This window comes from Phlebotomus argentipes, unplaced genomic scaffold (genome assembly GCF_947086385.1).
Source record: "Phlebotomus argentipes unplaced genomic scaffold, Phlebotomus argentipes genome assembly contig_6, whole genome shotgun sequence".
Classification (NCBI taxonomy): Eukaryota; Metazoa; Arthropoda; class Insecta; order Diptera; family Psychodidae; genus Phlebotomus; species Phlebotomus argentipes.
Window position 1 is genome coordinate 2,444,176 of NW_026776145.1, and position 20,087 is coordinate 2,464,262.

Below are 20,087 nucleotides of genomic sequence, written 5' to 3' on the forward strand. Positions count from 1 at the left end.
TGATTTTGCAATGGCACATGATTCATCACACAAGAAGCTCTTTTCGTGCCATGCGTGAAGATGCGACTCTTGGTGGTGTTGGAAGTGAGGATTTTACAGTGTAAAGTATGATTGTGTGAGTGAATATCGCATCATCGCCCAGAGCTATGCTCAGGAGGGCCCATACTCAAAGACTTCGATTGATTTTTGGGGAGAATTATAGGGTGATAAATGGTCGGATTCACTGTATGGTAAATAATATTTCCAAGAAATCAGACTGCCCCGTGTTTACGCGGAATATTGCGAGTTCGACTCTGCGCTTCAGATTCTCTATCTTTCCTTAGAATTCAGCAGGTCGCCGAGAAGCACTGAGCTCTTCGGCACAGCCACTTCCATTCAGTTGCTAACTGTCCGCCGACGAGTTTGCAGGTTCGCGCGTCGCACGCAATTGTATCCGTTGTTTGCCAAAATTCCGAGAAATACTGCCCGGAGAATTGTGCGCTGGCTGATTTTTCACTTTATTGATCCACCACTGCGAGCTGTAGGCACTTTTCTGCACCAGACCTGAAGGCTTCAATCGCGGAGTGAAGGTGGCATGAGATCAGCTTTGCAAACGTGCCTCATCACGCAAGAAATTTCTGTGAAAGTGCTAAAATTTTCGCTGTGAAATAGCGGTGCTCTTTGCGAAGAGTTGGTTCTTGGAATGTCTTATTAGTTTGCAGTTAACTCACATATGTGCACAATGATAACATTCTACACATCACAGTTCGCGAAATCCCATCAAGGTGTGAGATGCATCAGTGAGTTCTTGCAGAGAATTGGCGGTATCTGACTCTTTATCTGCGGCGACTGCACTGCCAGACCTTTTATCATTTTAGACGACTGTTGAAGGCGGTCATCCGCGATAAGACAACCGACACTGTGAACATTTCAGTGATTCAAGCGTATAGTGAATGTGATTGATATAATTTTAGCAAATTGTGATACACAATTCATCGGAAATGTCCAAATTTTCAGTAAAATCAGTTGTGAAGTTGGAGTTGGCACTCTTTTTTCTCGTGGACGCAATGAGCAGAGTGGCGGGAATCGATCACTGCTCATCTCACCTCTTTGCTGGCAACAGCACAAACACGCAGTTCACCAAGGAAGTGGTTAACCACGAGTATGCTGTTCTAAATCAATTTAAGAGTCTGCATTGCTGTGCCAAAGGATACCGCAGTATTGAATGGTGAGTGGCTTCTGTTTGTCTTTCCCCGGTCGTGCCGTGAAAGCCCTACGTGATCACATAAATTGATTCAGGGGAAATATAAAAAGGCATATCGCAAGAAAACAAAATGACTTCAATAGAAAGAATTAGATTGTCTTATAGTAAAGTGCACGGGCGCGTATATCGTTGCCCACTTTTCCACCACACATGCACATACAGTTATTAAAAGAGAAAATATGTGATCATAAGAGAAATATTACATTTTATACAGCACTTATGCCATATTACACACATTCTACGTGAAATAACTTTTTTCAACCATCCAGTATAACTATAAAATGTATGATTTCTTCTTGGAATTGTGCACAACACACGCTACTGTCTTGCATGTCGGACATTTCTAGCGCAATGCTGTAATAAATGAGACAAACAGAGATTCGTTGATATATTCCAAGTAATCGTCAGCGAGATAGTAATTAGAAGAATTTGCTATTATTACTGAAATACCAAGTCGTGGCTGTGAGAAAGAATGGCAAAGAGGCGGTCGCTCAAACAGGCGGTTTTTTCGCTTATTCCTTTTTTGCCTCTCACAATGCAAATTTTGAGCGCAATTCAGCCCATTTTGCCATGCCTAGTCAATGGGGAACGCTTCACGAGTGATTTTCCAACACGTACTTACTGGAGAGTAACTCGACGAGGGCGAATTACGTGGAAAAACACAATTAGTAGTCAATACCTGGATTCTGAGAAATCGTTTTGAAAAAAAAGGTACGAACACTGGCGCAAATACAATTTGCCACGAAACATACACGCGCACCGGCGCTCACAAAATTATGCTCGTGACATAAAAGAGAAGAACTGAAATTTCCTTTTAAATCCCAATATGATTTAGCATGCTAAATTCAACCTCAATAACAATTATCAAGACAATTATCTTCAAAGGATCACTTAACATTATTATAGGGTTCGGAGGAATTGACACAGCATCGAGAAGTGAATTAATTGTCTTTGTGCACACAATTCAATTATTTAATCAATGTAATGACTGTAAATTAATAATGGAAAATTGCAGTAATATTTGTATAATATCGGTTGAAGATAAATTATTTGGTTGTGTTTATCAAATATTTTATGTAGAGTAAATCACAAATTTAAACAAGAAGAATGATATTGTAAATCTGTCGACGTTATTTACTTTTTATATCAAAGGTATGTGATATCAGTCCGTTCATACAAATATTTAAATTAAATGGAGAATTGATAAACAAATAAGGGTAAATAGGAAAAAATGCCTTCATTCTGCATTTGCCTTCCCACGATTAGAAAATGTATTATTTACTATTTATTTTCTTAATCTGTTAATATTAGCACGATATGTTATAGCCTTAAACATATCTATCGAAGTCTTGTAATCCTCATGTTGTTTACCATATTATGTATTTCATTTTTTATACCGTTCAAGCCGAAGGCGAAATTCTACTGTATTAGACGCCATTCTGTCTAAAAAAAAAAGTCTCAAGCGCCTCAACTACGAGAGTTCAATTTCTTTTCTCGATACAAAACGTTGGGAAAAGCCTTGAGTCTGTTTATGTGCAGAGTTTGGTGAAATTCCAATGAATTGTCAAAATTGAGCTGAACAGAGAAAAAGAGTATTTTTAACCAATGATGAAATCTCAGAAATTCATACATAAAACAGCATATTTCCAATTCCATTGCAAATGAAATCATCCTCCAATCTTTTGTATTTCACATTATTTCATTATTATTGAGAATGACTTTACAATGTGCAGCATATTGATTCTTTATGTTACTATTTATTTGCAAAATTTGTGTCAAAAAACACATTGTTAGAAATAATTAGTAAGCAAAATTCATGAACTACATATATACATATGCAGTGGATAAAAAATATACCGCGGACACGCCTTTTGTATGATGAATTTATTCTAAGCCCTCTCCAGTGTCTAAAGCTTAAGATGTTTTCTGGCGAAAAACGGCGCTCTTTCCAATAAACATGCCAAATCAATGAATGCGAAAGCAGTGAAATGTTGTGTATCGGTTTCTGTTTTTGAACCAACCCTCAGTACACCCTCAAACGAGCCACGTCGCCTTTAGCACCCTGTCTTTATAGTGTTCTCAGAAAAGATCAATCATGCATTTCTCCGTTTTCATTTTCAATGTTATTTTGAAGAAAATCAGAGGGTGAAATTCCGAGAATGTTTGCATTGTTAATATTGTGCAATATTTGTTTCTATCTTATACCTCTTAAAGCTATTTGTTCATATTTCTCAAGATACTTATGCTTAATTGGCATAATTCGAATCATTTTATGACATTCATTTGAATGAAATATTATAATTAGACTTTGTTTGATACACTCTGATATAATATTTGATTGGATAATAATTAATGGCGTAGGATGATAAACGTTATTACCAATGTAAATCAATTTGTTTCTGCGAAAGCAATCCAAATATAAATAGAGTATGCCTAATCCTCAGATTCTTTTTCACAATATTGTTCAAATGTGAATCAATATTGATTTCTCCACATAACAAATTCTCTCAGAAAATCGAATATCAATGTTCGTACATATATTTTCGTGTGAAACATGATAATAATATGAAATTATAAATGGCTGTAGTTCATAAAATATACGCATAGAAAATTAATTTTCTATGAATTGTAGCTTTTATCACAAAGAGTCATCTTCACATTTCCGTGGAAGCTTCACAGGTTCATATTCTTTAGCCTCCCTCAAGCGTACATGAAACTTTAAAGCCCACTGTTCTGGTGTTTAATCTACTCATTTTCAGTAGAATAGTACTCCCAATGGACAAATTCCCGCGAATTCCATTTATTAGATGCCAATTCGAAAATTAAATGTAACTGTAGCAAATAGGGCTGACTTTTCAATGTGACCCTTGATGCTTCTCTCGATTGATTCCCTGAATTCCGAGGGTGGGTGATTCCACATAATGATCCACACAGACGAGCAAATTGATGGCTTCAGTTGAAAAAACATAAGGAATGACACTGAAACGGAAACCAAGCCAAGGGAGGGAAAATTCAATAAGCCTGATGTACTTCTTGTGAACTGTGGAAACGAACAGTGTGTTCCCGAATTGTGGGTGTGCCCCTTTTTACACTACATATGTCTATGGGCTTTCGCGTTCGCAAAAGTCTTTGAAACAAGAAAAAAAAATTCTTGGAACGTAATTATACAAATTACCACAGAAGTTGATTGTATAACGCGCATTTTATAATTTATAGCAGCAATGGCAAAATGGTAATATTTCTCAGAATTCGCAACCCCATGAATGTGGTACGCATTTTTTTTGAGTTTTCCTTTAATGGCAAATTAATAAACACTCGGCGCTCGTGTATGGACGAAATGTCATTTCTCAAAGATAAACCAACACTTCGTTCCATATACAATGGCTTGTCAGAGTTTCAAGATCCATGACTCGCGGAGAGAATCATTTCGTGGAAAACGAACTGTATTTATCTTCAATTTGTGTAATCATAAAATTCTATCTTAAGTGTTCTGCAGATGTAGAAATTCGCTCTGAAGAAATACTTCTTTTAGTGAATAACATTAATGATGGAGAACGCCTTGGTGTCTCGTGTTTATGTAATGCGTTTGACACACTTGAAATTTCGTGGCCACTGCTTAATTGCAGAAAATACCAATGAATCATCAAATGTGAACAAAGTGGATTCGAAATTTCTTCTTTGGCACACGCGACCGAAATGGGCCTCGATGGCCTTCATCCAGGTTTTTCCCTCTCCTCAATTTTATAGCATTTCAGCCGAAATGTACAAGCCAAAATGATGCCTCTCTGGGAGAGGCACTCTGTTTTACGATGGAAATCAGCGAAATGTCGACAAGTAGATGAAATTTGCAATAATTTTCTCGGAATTCATTTCTAATAAAATGTACAATGTAATTAAGATTTTCCGCTGAATCGCTCTTTTTCTGCTCTCATTTGCTGTTGCTGTTTTTCCTCAATGCTCCAATTAATTTTTTATCCGGAATACCCTTTGTACGTTGTAGAGACGCATATCAAATTCAACTTATCTCAGGCTCACGTGCTACATATGGCTTATTTACAAATCTCTTAGTGAAAACAAAGACTCTCTTCCATAAATTTTACTGTACACACTGGTTTTCATTCTGTCTGCACACTGAGGTGCGAAGGTTTTTCCTCGAAAATTATGTACCTAACAATATTGATTGATGTTGAATGCAAATAAGACGATTTTTGAAATTATTGAGAATTTTTCCGAGATGTGAAACTTTTTGCACATTGATATACGAAATATAGAATATTATAGAATATATTTTATGTGTATACTGAGTCATCTGTACTTATTTGGTTTACACAAAGTTTGTGTATAATTTAGGCGTTATATTCCTTATATATGTATGTATATTATGCAGGAAAGTTTGCTTTTAAGCACGGAGTGAAGCGCATGATAAAAACAAACTTCAAAAGCATCACCTCATATATAAACTACTCAAAAACTTCCATCATTATATTGCAGAATCAGAGACTGTTTCCAAGTCCTATTCATCTGAAATAGAATTATAGCTGCTGTGAAAATGTACACTCGCTATTGAAGTATAAATCGTTCATACCAATTTTCCGCACCACCGTGGTTTCTACCCTACTTTATGCTCTCTACATATATTTACAATAGCTTTGAAGTTGATACAGGAACTTCCCCATAGAAAATTGCATTATATTTTGAAAGATTTTCAAATGTATCTTTTGTAACAAACCACAAGACAAACAAACTTGTTCTTTGTGGCGACCCTCAAAGTAAAAATCAATTGAAATTACTTTCTCTTGCACAAATTAAGTTCATCGTGAGGGAGCAATGTAATGTGAAGAAATTTCCTGCATGCAGTTAAGTTAATTATTCATTGATGTCTTCCTATCATACATGCAAAAGAATGTTGCTTTTCAAAGTTGCAACAAAGATTATTTGACGGAAGTTTCTTCCTACAATTTTATCCAATATTCATAAAGAGCCCTGTCTGGCTGAATTTGAAGCAGAAACTCGCAAATTGCCACAGCGTGATTACGTAGTAAGCTGAAATTCACAAAGCAATTTTTCCCCATTACAATCACCCGACGTTTAAGAAAACAAGAAAATGTCTTTGAACCATTTTCAATGCACTGAAAGTTTTATTATTTTTCGCAAATTGCCTGGGAACACACCAGAAGTGTCACTCTACAATATATTTCGCTGTGCGCACTGGTTTTCCAGTACGAGAGTTGTATTAAATGATTAATTTCCCACCGTACTTCCCGATGATCAAAAAGCGAGGAAAACAGAATTAGTGGGCTCTTTTTAAGATAGGTAGGTACATAAATTAATTTTCAATGGATTCTTTCTATTGTGAAACTGTTGAGAGCCTCTCACTCTCAATACTCCCTGGTTAATTATGGATTTTTGCGAGAGCTCTCTCAACTCAAACATGATTTAATACTTTTTTCCGGGAAATACATTGCAGTAGTACGAAGCTTGAAAATGATTGTTGGCATGTCTACCGTAATTTAGATTTTGCAATCGTAAATTAAATCGCAACGTATTGACGACTTGAAAACGAAATGCACATGTACTTTCGTATGTATACATTTATTATTTACCCATAAAAGAGATAGAGCCATGACATGTTCATGCTCATATGAGTTTCTCTATGAAGCGCAGCATGTGCACAAATCAGCATAAATGCGTACATGTAAACAATGTATTTTCGATGTAATTTTTTCACGCTACAAATAAAGCATGAATACACAACATGAGCATAATGCAAGGTAGAAATGATACTGATATTTTATGCAATTATTGTAAATGCTCACAAGAGGGTCGCTGAAGTGGCAGTTAGCTGGGGAAGCAAGCTTTGAAGGAGATGGAATGTGAACTTCTGCTCGCAACTTTGTTGCACTTCTCTGAATTATGCCAATTTCTGGCGTTCCCTCGCAATTTTCCTTAATTTGTGCACTTGACTCGAAAAATGCACTTTGCTTGAATAAATTCTCTGTCTTTCTGCTCCCTTCGCTTCGATGAAGAAGACAAGAAAAATAGTTTCAAGAAAAGAATTTCTGAAAATTGCGGATGTCAGTGAAAAGACAATTTTTATTTTCATTGTCTCATTATAAGTCATTTTGAATGCAAAATATTATTTCTATCTGACGTCATATATTAATACTACAGATAGATTCTTCACCATAGTGTGAAGTTCAGGCTGGATGAGTCAAAAAAAATACACGAAAAGTACAAATCCATTATCTTAGAGCGCAACAGGTTACATGACGTCATTTTTACAAAATCCAGAAAGACGTTTTCCGTGTTTGCACAGCCAATGACTCATAGCTTTTTTGATACTTCTAAATTTAGAATTGCTGCACAGTAAAATTTGTGGATTTCTTCACCAAATAAACCTGATTGAATTGGAAAGTTTCATTTCCACATCATGAGTTCTCTTGACATAAGAAAAACATTTAGTGATTTTACATGTTAATCAATTTATTGCCAGAATGAAGTACTTGACTTGATAAACCTGATACTTTAAAAACTGGGGTTGCAGAAAACGTAATAGGGATTTCCATAACATCTTTGCACTTTATTATTATTAAAAACACTATAGCTTTGCCTTTGTCATAGGAAAGTTAAACTTGTGATATAATATCTTTAGGATGCCCACTAGATATAAAATTTCTTGGAAAAGACAACTACGCTGCAAACAATACATGTATAGTAACATATTAAGTAGCTGAACAACATTGAAGCGAATGTCTTCATTATATTCATTTCATTCTCCGCTATTATTTCAATGGATCATATTGCATGGAGATAAAATAAACTCTTGGAATAATTTGGATAATGAGAGGACAATCGTAATTCATGCGATTTTCAGTGTAAAACAATATAAAGTGGTGCCTTGAAAAGTCCAGATCCACTGAAAAAAAATTAAATAAATGGAGAGTAACTGCGTCGCATTATTACATTTTTCTTTCATACGGAGATTCTTAGAATTCTACGTAAACGAGTGACATTGACGAAAGCCCACAGTCTTAAACTTTCGTCCAGTTTCGTGCGAGTGAATGCATTTTGCAGCATTTTTTGCTGATGCTGAATATTGAATTTTATTCACGTTCACGTCTAATTCTTGGAAAAGACTTTGTTGCATTTGTGCGAATTGACAGTTAATTAACGCGTCTCTTTATCACATCTGTTTTGAAGAGAAATAAATGGGAGAAACTTTCGAACTTAAGATAAGTTTGTCAAATAATTTCACAAAAATAAATTCATGGAAAAGAGAATTGTAATTGCAAATAAATTTTGCATATTTGAGCATATTGTCTTTTCCACTTTTGCATGCTAATATCGCTAAGTAAGATAATAATGAAAGCAATCGCTTGTATCAATAAAGGAAAATGATATTATTCTGCTTTAGAGATAAATCTTGCATGACTGAGTACCTAAATTCTGAGAAAAGAGCTATTCAATCAAGAAAATATTCATTTCGTATTCATTCTGCTTCACAGAAAGCATTGGACGAGGAACGTATGAAATATTACTAAAAAAAAGCGCAAAGAAATCCTTAAGAGTCGCCTAATTTGCATAGTAATGAGGGACAAACTTTGTGTCTCCATTTATATGCTTTCTCTGTTCTTTTCTTCCGGAACCATCGCGCATGAACACTTTCAGAGCGCGAGGGTAATAAAAGAATTGTTCATATTTCCTCGAGCACGGACGACAATGTGTCCTACAAAATGTGCGTGAGACAATTATATACGAAATTTCATATTCACATACAAACAGTATTCGAGTTCTTTGAACTCATTAGGCCATAATTAAAGGTAGAGGAGTAATTTGCATTGGAAGTTTCATCTCCCACTTGGATGAGGCGAAGTGAGGTGAGGCGCACAGCGAGCACTCAATGCTAGAAATCACGTGAAGTAGTAACTTGGAGTTGCGTGAACATTTCTTTTGAAATTGCCGTCAACATTTTATTTAATAGCACCTCGCAACGGCAATTCCCTCCTAATTTGATTTAATATCCGGCTGTGAGGGGTTGACTTCTGCTTTACAAATTGACATCATACCAATTGTGGGAAACAATGAATCGTGATTGTGTGCTGAATAAATTATCGCTAATGAACTCTTCACTGTAGCCATCGGCTCTGTTCTAGTTCTTCCTTGCGAGCCAAGCAGAGCATCTCATTACCCTCGTCCCGGTCGGCTGTTGCCCTGCTATTTCCTCCGCCGAGCAGTGTTAACAGCATGCAAACATCGTCATCGGCAGTTGTCTCCACTAATTTTTTACTTAAACACACTCACTCGATGGACTTGGGCGATTCTCTGAATCAATTTCTCCTCGTCTCCGCGCTCCTCGCCGAGGCAGACTCAATGGCCGGCCGGCTGGTCACTTCTTGGGTGCGATTCATTGGAAGAGATCCCACTATCTCCTTACCTGCGTGACTCTGTATTTGTTGTCGCTCACAAGCCGACGGAGAGCATGGATACAATATTGAATTTCAAACAAACAGACTCGTGTGAAGTAATTTCATTAGGTTGAGGTGTCGCTGTGTGAGTCCCTTGTGCATATATGAAAGAAATTCACTGGAATACAACTCCTGCCACTTGCCCGGATACGTGGGCACAGGGCCAAGCAAGGGCAGGGCAGCAGATACCCACATGTAGGCCGCGACAGAGCCGGCAAACACGAATATTCGGCACTCTGGTTGCCTGTGAAACGAGACGTTCCAACGAGATTCTGGGAATTAAACATATATGTGGAAACGCCATCGAGAATTTTGGTCGAATATGGGAATTCTATATACATTTGTGCATATAAACGCATATATATATATATATATATATATATATATATATTGTGCGAAACAAGGGGATAATAGCTAATGCAAATGCTAACGCTTGCGCCACCTGACTTTCTGTAGACCACAAAATTCGCCTTTGGAGTGCATAATAAAGACAGATTCCACGAACCGAATACAGTTTAGAGCTCCCATTCCATTCACATCACTCCCAGTGTCTGCTCCAGAAGACAACTAACATTAGTTGCAAAACCATAGTCACTATGTGACTATTTCAGACTATTTGAAATGGCGCAAATTTCGGAAATCATTAACTTTCTTGTGGCTTTGTGTAAACTATATCGATCGAGGAACGGATAGTCTGGGAAATCTGTGTTCAGACTCAAGAGTAATAATAACACAGCGTTTATCTAATCTCTTGAGATAAGTTCGTTACTCAGAGTGAAACAATGTTTTCCCGATAATTGGTAAAATTGAGCAAACGGAAACATATATTCTTCGAATGATCTATATAACTTTTTCCGCGAAATTTCTATTTGGACACCCTCTCTTAGCATTCGGCATCTGAGGTCATGCGGAAACATTGGGAGGAATTACTGTTAATTTTTTGCAGTAATATTTATTCTTGCTGTGTGCGTATTACAAAGCGCGTCAAATTCTGAGAAGTGATTTTTGAACTTATCAGAAATTTTTTATTGACTTTGGCAAATTTAGCTGGAACCCGTGGCGTTTTTTGCACACACATGCGCCTCGTCAGGAATGATAATACTGTGACCGGAGGCATATTTTGGAGGCGATATTTCTGTGCGAAATTTTCTTTTCTGGGAATCCTGCAATTATAAACAAAAAAAATACCTCGCGATAAGCGTTCGCTCTAAGATTGTGCGTCTGGCCGAGTGAGTGTGGGAAAAGGGGGATAGAGGGTATAATAAAGTGGTACGAGGAAAACCAATAATTTATTGGAATAGCAAATAAATCACTCGGTGATTCCTGGAATTTCGAGGAGGAATGAGCCAGAAGAAGAAAAAAAATTAACATCATAATTGTCCTCGGATGACGATGAACGAGTGTGCAGCGATTTGCACGTAGTGGAGTCATTTTTTGAGCGCGGAGCAGCTGGAAATTGCCGGCCAATTCACTCTTCATTCTCCATCCATCTACTTTTATGGCGAAAAGAACTCGCCGTTGCAGATTGAGCCGTGCATTGGTGGTGTGAGTGTGCAGATAATAATTTCTGAGAAACGCTTACCACACACACAATTGTCATTTTTTATTCCACACACAAAGGTTCTCATGTACCAAACGGCCAATGCAATACATAAGGCAGCGAAGGAGTGCGGATTTTGCAAAGGCAAAGCCACTCTCTTTGTGACGCTCGTCAAGAGGTACATATTCTCAATTCTCACACAATTTTCGATTATTTATTTATCCATAAGCGGGAACAGGAGGGATCGACCGCTGAGCCGTTTCAATCACTTTTCACTCTTGGTGTCCCTTTTGGTTGCTCTCTGCCAGCCTCAAGAGTTTCAGCATTTGCCCATTATTTCACCATGATTCTCTCTCTCTCCTCTCGTCTTTCTTTGTGTCATTGAATTGGCACACATATCCAACGTTTTGGCATTGTCTCTGCTTCCAAACACCCCTGAATATTCATAGAATCGTTTGCCGAAATTATCCTATTCATGGGCCGTAGCATGAGAAGAGAATAAAGGGAGCTCTGTTTAAGTGGCCAGACTCGTTATTCTCCGAAACACAGAGAGATTGAAGAATAATAAAAATCATGATAAATATATCATTAAACATTTTATTCCTGAAATGTTTCTAGTCAAACTGTAGTTTCATTATTGTAGGTTAATGAGGTTAATTCAGTGTTGGCAAAATCAATTATTTCTCATGTGCACTCTAGCACAATGATGCGGTTTTACCGCGAATGTGAGTACATAAACTGAATTCATGAAATTTCGTTAAATGTGATTTCAAAAAGAGAGTCATAAATATAGAAGCTTGATGACTAAACACTTCGAGACTTGTTCAATTTCCTGACCCGAAATAAATATTTCGAGTATGTTATGTACATATATTGATTATAAATATTGACTAAGCTCTCTTTCAATAAGAGGATGTCTTGTGCTATCCACAAAGCAGTGCATTTCCCAGCACAAATTCCGGGAAACCGCAAAAGTTAGTTTAGAAGATTAATTGGATTATCGCAAAATTCAAGGAGATGAGAAGTAAAGAAATTTCTGCACAATATCTACTCTAGCCCAATTTCTGGCAATATGGAAATTCTCAGAGTTATATATAGGTTAATTGAGTTAATTTGTCAAAAGTGCAAACGAGAAATGAAATGTATACAATGGAAAGTGTTGATGTCGTCTCAATAAACTTCTGCATAGTAATTCAATGTTCACAAGCTGTTCCGCAAACTCATTCATAGTCCATTTAGATTTATTGTGAAATAATTTTTACATCGTGTAGAATTGCAGGGGAGAATATTCATTCGATACATTCCAATGAATGGTTTGCCGGTGTGAAATGCAGACGGTGTGACTTAATTGATTAATGAGTGGGGAGCCAGTAAAAAAATCTGTTAATTGTTTTCCATTATTGGGAAATGTGATGTTATCTGCTGAATATCAATGAGGGAATTAAGTGATCATGCTGAGATCTATTCCTATAATGAGGGGCCTGGGAAAATCTGTCGGTTTTTTTCACTTCACTTTCCGTGGAAAACAACTTGCGAAGTGATTATGGTGGAATTCTATGGTAAAATAACTTAATCACTTCAACGAATAACAACTCTTCGATATCCCGGAACTTTTACATTCGTCCTTTAGTCACATGTTGTGGAATTTTTGCAGAGACTTTTCTAGAAAATAATGAAAAATGACTTTAGTTGAATTTCACAATATTTCGAAAGCCGAGAATATTCTTGGGAATCGGCGGGAGAGTTTCTCAATGGAGTCCACCTTTTGGTGGTGGTTTCTTGGTATTCCCATAAATCTCTATTGGACGAAGAAGGAAAGAGAAAAAAGTTGCAAAAATTAATTCTCTTTATTGTTTCCCTCTATGTATTTCAATACTGTGAATCTTCTCGTCTCTTCTATGCTTCTTTCGGAGATTTTTTGTCGGCTACCTTGAGAATCTCTCCCCCTGAGTTTTGTCGAGATATTACAGGAATGAACACCACAATAGGACTCTTTGGACATTTCTTGTCTCTGCGACATCCTTCCTAGAATTTTGCCATCTTTCTCTCCCTCTGAAACGCCACACAAGACATCATTTCAATTCCCAAATCCCAGCGAGAGTGGGAAAAGAAGCAGAGAGGGCCCCAGTGGTGAGGTGTGTGTGCATCATTTCGATGCATTGTTAGGGATGGCTTCTCGAGAATGGTCGGCTGCCGGGGAAAAAAGAGTGATTCAGTGAGTTGAAGGAGGTCGAAGTGTGCAAGGGATTATTTATCAAAATGTTTGACACACTAAACAAAAGGCGACCATTCGTGTCGTCTCGTTTCATTTCCCAAGAAGACCCAAATAGAGATTTCAATCTCCTCAAATTTGTATTTTATGCACTCAGACTAAATGAAATGTCTCTCTTTCTCTACTTGATTACACACAGGTTCAAGGATGGCAGACCGTATCCGTGGTCCGGGGATGTTTCCACACTCATCTTGTACCCGGAAGCCTCCAATCAGACCATCTATACGAGGCATGCCTCCTTCGTGGACAACGGAAACTACACGTGCGTAGTGAGCAACGAGACTATGAAGCTGGAACAGCACATGAGCCTCGTGGTTCAAGGTATGTGTGATTCGCTTTGACTTTTAAGCTCCTCAATTATTCACGTCCCCATGAGAATAAATTCATCAGTACCATATGATTTTGCGATATTAAGGCTTTCAGTTCCATTCATACAATTTTTGCTCTGCTAATTAACAATTCAGTTTTGTGGGAACAAATGCACCTTTACATAGTAAAGTTAAATGAATACAAGCTTTCAATGCATGTGCTGATTAAAAATAGAGAAGAGCTTTGTTCAGCGAAATTGAAAATCCTTTTCACAAAATATATTGTTTGTATTTGAATTAATTTGAACTCGAATTTCAGCCATAGATATGGATTAAACTCAAAATAGCACCATTTAATTTATATTGAATTGTTTACATTCCTATAAGCTTTTCAAAGTTGCATATTCCAGCTGGTTTGTTTTTCAATTCAGTTAATACTTTCAATTAATATTTAAAATACATGTGCAACTTTTACAGTACTGCCTTTAACCACATCAGTTCATTAAATTCTCACCCTTTTCACTAAATAAACCCTCAATCCTTGCGTATGCAGAAATTAATATGATTTACGATGTCGTGTGTAAAGCATAATTCCATCTGCGTAGTGACCTAATTCCTCTCTCATTAGTTCTGCAGTTTAATTAGGATGAGAAAATGAAATGAAGTTAGGGTAATGAGTGAAATAATAATGGCAGTGCTAGGATTTTCCGCTAATGGAGTCACCAACAAATTTTCTCTGCTTTTCCTAGAAATCGTTATCCCATCAGAGCGTGAGTGCAATGAGTGACTGTGAAAGTTTCTCTGTGCAAAAATGCAGAGATCATGTTCATCACTTTCATAATAAAGCAATTAAAGTCGCTGTCGTAGCATTTTAAAAAGTCGTCTCTCTTCTTTATCTGCAGCCAACTCCCCGGACGCTCCGCTGCCCACGTACAGGCCCAAGGATCAGACGGTGCCTCTGGGCCACACAGCGCGATTCTACTGCGAGGCATTCGTGGGGAATTTGGGACTGCCCGACGTCAACAGCGACATTTCGTGGTACAGGGTGTACGAGAGGGAACAGGTTCCGGTGTCGGAGGACCAGCAGAAAGTCATCCGCAGGTAATTGCGAATTATATTTGCAAATTCACCCCAATTAGGAGATCTCCAGAGAGTTCTGACCAGTGACTGTGTGTGGTGACATTGCCAAAATGTCTCAATCATTCCACATAACATTATAGCTCGCTGACGTAATTTGATAAAGGCTTATCTGAATGAACACCGATTGTCATATACGTGAATTACGTTACGTCTTTGATATTGATTCTATATCCGGTGTGAGACACATTCCAAAAGATAATAATTCGTGAGACTTAGTATTGCCTTACGTTCACTTAAGTCTGATGGACTCTTGTTGATATACAGCCTTGAAGTATTTGCGAAACGATTCTGGGAAGAAGAAAAAGAACAGGATAGTTTTTTTGTCATTTAATTTGCACTCTTCGGAGATTTTACCTGGCAATTGTCATTGAATGCCAAGTGAAAAGGGCCAGAATTGAATGTCGAGGCCAAAATTAGAATTCACGGAATAAGTGGGCTATTCTCTGAGAACTGATTATCCTATATTTGTTATGTCTCATTCCAGGGAGGATGATCAAAACATCGGCGCGATACTGGAACTCAGCAACGTGGACGTGAAGAGCTATGGGCGATACATGTGTCGCATAGAGATGGGCAATGCCGCCCACAGATTCGAGATGTCCGCGTGGCTGTTTGGCCCGCCTGTGAAGGCGGACGAGTCCTCGGGAGCCCTGCTTCAGTTCCTCGCCATTGTCCTGGCGTGCATGGCATTCGTCGTGCTCCTCACAGTCTACAGATACGCGCCCAAGTGGCGACAGGCCAGCCGAAAGAAGTCCAATCAGAGCAGGATGGATTCAGCAGAGAAATTCAATATACCCACGAGGCCGTAATGACCTTTTCTAGAATGTGTTACTGAACTCAACATTTCCAAATTCACATCATGTAGAATTGGCGGGAGAAGAGCATGTAAAAAATATTGATGGTATTCCTAAAACAAAAAAGAAATCACTTTCTGCATGAAGAAAGGCTTGCATAATGCTCTGTTTTGATTGATATTTCCTTGAGGCGACCTAGAGCAAAGCGCTAACGTAGTTTTATTTTAGCATGATGATAGGGAAGAATCTGAATATACCAGAAAAATGCCAAATTTTTCAGATCATTTCATCTTGAAGGTTCACCATTTCATTTAATCTGCCGCTTCACTGTCTGACCTGACCTTTTTCCAGTAAACAGCAAAATAAGCAAAACATCGAGTAAATATTTACTTAACTGTTGCAAGAAATTAAAGAATTAAATGACATAAGTACAGGAAGAAATGTACATCAAGTGTAAAAAATGCTAGAGTAAACGTTTTCAAAATTCTATTAGAGAAAACACGTGTAAGTAACTGCGTGAAACTAAACATTTCCATCTCGAGAAGGTATAATTAAATTTGATTGAAGCTTCTGAGTCACGCTTCTATTGTTTTCGATTTAATAAGTAAAAGAATTAACTTATTTTCACTTTCCACAGAGAGGAATCTTTCGAAATTATACAGGTTGATAGTAGAATTTATTTATGTTAAGTTAAATATTTTTACAATTGTGTGAATATACTTTTATACTATAGAACAATTAAATAAATGATGAATGAAGACAAACTCACATACTTTTAATTATACAGTTTATCTCAACCCTAAGATTGCCGTGAACTCCAGAGCATTGTTATCAAGCTGGAAGCAGAGGAAACCGCAGTGCAGCAATATTAATGACATTTTGGATTGGAATTGTGGTTTATTGCCACAGACTAAATAAGATAGATGGCAAAATTAACTGCAAAATACCCGAAAATACCAGATAAATCAATTCACAATAGTTTTGATGTGTCGCTATCGTTTTTTCTTCTAAATTTTCTTCTTTTTTCAAGCGAATATTGATCCTAAATTTTATACAGATGATTGGCACTCCCCTTTAACCGTACTTGATGGTTCGCGAATAATTTATATGAACAGCTGAATTCACATCAGGTGACAAAATAAAAATAATTAAAGGGAATGTTCAATTGCTTAATTTACTAAATTAATCATTTTGCCGTCGATGATAGACATAAGTTAAAATTCAATAATTTCGCCGCGATCTGCATTATCGTGCTATAAACAAGGTGCGATGTGTTGCAAACTTCAGAGCGTGAGTTGTTTTTTGTAGTGCATGGAAATTTGGTGTTTTTGTGCAAATTTGCTGATTTTACGGAAGTCTGCGACAAAAAAATGCTAGACAAGGTGAAGCACATTATTCTGGTGCTATCCGGAAAGGGGGGCGTCGGGAAATCCACCGTCAGCACACAATTAGCGCTGGCGCTGAAGGAAACAGGATTTAAGGTTAGTGCGCATTGTTTACATTTTGGCAGGAAATGCGAATGAGGGGATTTTGTTTGCAGGTGGGCCTTCTGGACATTGATCTCTGTGGACCTAGTGTGCCCTACATTCTCGGATTGGAGGGCAAGGATGTCCACCAGTGCGATGAGGGCTGGGTTCCTGTGTACACGGACAGTGAGCAGAGTTTGGCCGTGATGTCCATCGGATTCTTACTGAAGAATCGTGATGATCCCGTCGTTTGGCGAGGACCAAAGAAGACAGCGATGATCAGGCAGTTTCTCACGGATGTGCACTGGGATCAGCTTGACTTCCTGGTGATTGACACTCCCCCGGGAACTTCCGATGAGCACATCACAGTGATGGAGTGCATGAAGGAGGTGAAATGCGATGGCGCTGTGCTGGTGACGACGCCCCAGGAAGTGGCTATTGACGACGTGAGGAAGGAGGTGACATTCTGCCGGAAGACGGGAATAAAAATCCTGGGCATTGTGGAGAACATGAGTGGATTTGTCTGTCCGCATTGCTCGGATTGCACCAATATCTTCTCAACTGGAGGCGGAGCGGCTCTCGCGGAGATGGTCAGTGTTCCGTTTCTGGGCACACTTCCAATAGATCCCAAAGTGGGAGAACTCGCTGGCACGGGTAAGTCTTGCCTCCGCGAACTTCCTGAGAGCTCCACATCCGCCACTCTTCGTCAAATAGTGTCAATTTTGAGCAAATGATACTTTTAATCCATGCCTAACAATAACAAAACCATATTTTTGTACAGGATATACCACACTAAATGCTTATAGAGATTAAAAGAGACTATTACTGGTTCAGCCTCTTGGCTTCGGCATGTAAAATCTCCTTCCAGATCTCGGCGGCGCGGGAATTGCACAGATTTTGCTCATTGCAGAAAGCGAGGATGATTGACGGCAGCGCCTGTAGATATTCTTGGGCCAAAGAAGTCTCCTGCAGAACACACTGCAGACTAAAGGCACTGCGCCGCCCCAGAGTGCCCACCACGCCTGTTTGGGCTACTTCCTTCTCGTGCAGAGCCGCCACATTGTCCGCCGCCGTGCCCCGGATGACACCCTTCATCTTCTGCTTATTTAGCGTGAGCATCTTCGTTAGTGCTCGCTGGTGCTCCGCCACGATTCCCTTCTCCACGCGATCACACAAATCACTGTGGGCTGTGAGGACGTCCAGGAGCATATTGAAGCGTTCACTTATTGCACTTTCAAGCGTCACGGCGGATTTTTCTGTGATCTTGGCCACTTCGTGGAAACCTCTGGTCATGTCGGTGAAGGTGTCGAAAGTGAAAACACGATCGCTGGAACTCAATAGCTTAAGGATGGACGAGATATCTTCCATATCCTTGGATTTGCCGGAACTCCGAGCGACTTGCTGATCGATGAATTTCTTGAGGCGTGTCACAGCATTCAACATGGTTCGCATGATCTCTCTATTGGAGGCCAACCGACCCTGATCCTCCAGTGGTAACTCCTGGGGAGAAAAAAGTCAAATATCAGTGAATCTCTTGGAAGGAAGGGAAGGAAATGGACCTACAACTTCCTCACTGAGCGTGGAAAACTCATCTGGTTCACTGTTGAACAACTCCCGCAGGTGTTCCTGGTGATCAGCGCTACTGTCTGTTAAGAAATTCCTGAGAAGGGATCCCGAGCCAATTATAGGATGTCGGGAGACTATCTTGAGCCATCGCTGAAGCCCACGACGACGCTCTTCGAGCAGGGAGTCCAGCATGAGTTGCTTGGGTGGCAGTCGCGGAACCATTCTGCGAAAAACATACAACGTAAATGAGTGACCATGAGATGTGTCTGGGATTTCTCACACTGACCGATAAGGAAATCTCGTAACGAGCAAATTGTGTAGATTCACGAAATCATTGTAACGCCTCGCGACGCTGCACTTATAGTTGCGTGAGGAGATCTGCAGGGACAATCAGTTAGTTTCTAGAATTCAGTAACACTATTTGGTGAGCACGAGACCTCATATTCGGAATGCTTGAGGAACAGACCCTTCTTCTCTGGCACCAAAGTCACGAGAATAACATCTGGATCACCTTTGGAGCCACTCGCGGCGACACTGCTTGTTTTGCTCATTGCATCTCTGATCGTTGCGGATTCTGCTGGGAAAGAGACTTGCGCTTGAGCTCTGGGGGGAGATTTGAGACGCGGAAACTGCAAGCTGAGGCAGTGCTGCTGGTTAAATTACCATTTGACGACGATAGCTTGCCGCTCATAGTTTCTGCAACGTGTCACGGAAATTGCCAAGATCACCGTTGCTCTTGCTTGTCCCCGTCTCGCGCCCGGGAGACAACATCAAACTTTTCACTCTTTGTTCAGCACCTCGTGATCACACTGTTAGTGGGTGGATATCTTCAAATGTTGCAGTTCAATTGCGAGCTCAGCCACTCTTCACTTTCTCACGATCACGTCCGATGTTCTGAGCGGCAATGCCATGCCACCCAGGAGAAAAAGTGGGAGATTCCAGAAGGTACACAGAGTGAATTTCAGAGGAAATGATCTCACAGAGCGGAGAAGAGAACAGCGATCTCACACCTCGTTCATCGGCACCGTCAAACTGCCAGGCGAGACTCTCGCGCTATTCTCACTGATTCCCCTTTCGTTGTCTCTCATAATTCCACTTCCCCCTCACACAACAGCATTCGCATAAGCTTCTCCCGCTCGCGGAGAGTTTCCCGCTCTCGCGCTGGAGAACCGGCTCTTTTACATATCATGGCTGACTTGCATCATCAGCCAGACGGAGACCCAAAGCAGAGCGTCCCAAGAGTAACAGAGATCGCAACGCTGAGAGAACTTGGGCAGATGTAATCTCTCTCTC

General features: G+C 39.3%; 3 protein-coding genes across 4 annotated transcripts; 2 read left to right on the forward strand and 1 right to left on the reverse strand.

The window, feature by feature from the left end:
- Positions 1-377: 377 nt before the first annotated feature.
- Positions 378-16,520, forward strand: LOC132257314 (fibroblast growth factor receptor 3-like). The gene is made up of 4 exons (XM_059754175.1): positions 378-1,207; positions 13,660-13,841; positions 14,731-14,929; positions 15,453-16,520. Exons 1-4 carry the CDS (start codon positions 981-983, stop codon positions 15,775-15,777), a joined length of 933 nt encoding a protein of 310 aa, XP_059610158.1. The 5' UTR covers positions 378-980; the 3' UTR covers positions 15,778-16,520.
- Positions 16,521-16,998: 478 nt separating this feature from the next.
- LOC132259428 (cytosolic Fe-S cluster assembly factor NUBP2 homolog) lies at positions 16,999-17,962 on the forward strand. The gene is made up of 2 exons (XM_059757064.1): positions 16,999-17,243; positions 17,303-17,962. The coding sequence occupies exons 1-2, from the start codon at positions 17,133-17,135 to the stop codon at positions 17,960-17,962; spliced, it is 771 nt and encodes a 256-aa protein (XP_059613047.1). The 5' UTR covers positions 16,999-17,132.
- Positions 17,949-19,833, reverse strand: LOC132259412 (sorting nexin-8-like). 2 transcript variants are annotated; one of them, XM_059757044.1, is made up of 5 exons: positions 19,458-19,833; positions 19,232-19,371; positions 19,081-19,172; positions 18,792-19,017; positions 17,949-18,728 (listed from the first exon to the last, which is right to left on the reverse strand). In XM_059757044.1, the coding sequence occupies exons 1-5, from the start codon at positions 19,483-19,485 to the stop codon at positions 18,051-18,053; spliced, it is 1,164 nt and encodes a 387-aa protein (XP_059613027.1). In that variant the 5' UTR covers positions 19,486-19,833; the 3' UTR covers positions 17,949-18,050. The 2 variants fall into 2 exon arrangements, with proteins under 2 accessions (XP_059613027.1, XP_059613036.1); XM_059757053.1 differs by having other exon boundaries at positions 19,232-19,368; positions 19,458-19,831.
- Between the last annotated feature and the right edge of the window lie 254 nt (positions 19,834-20,087).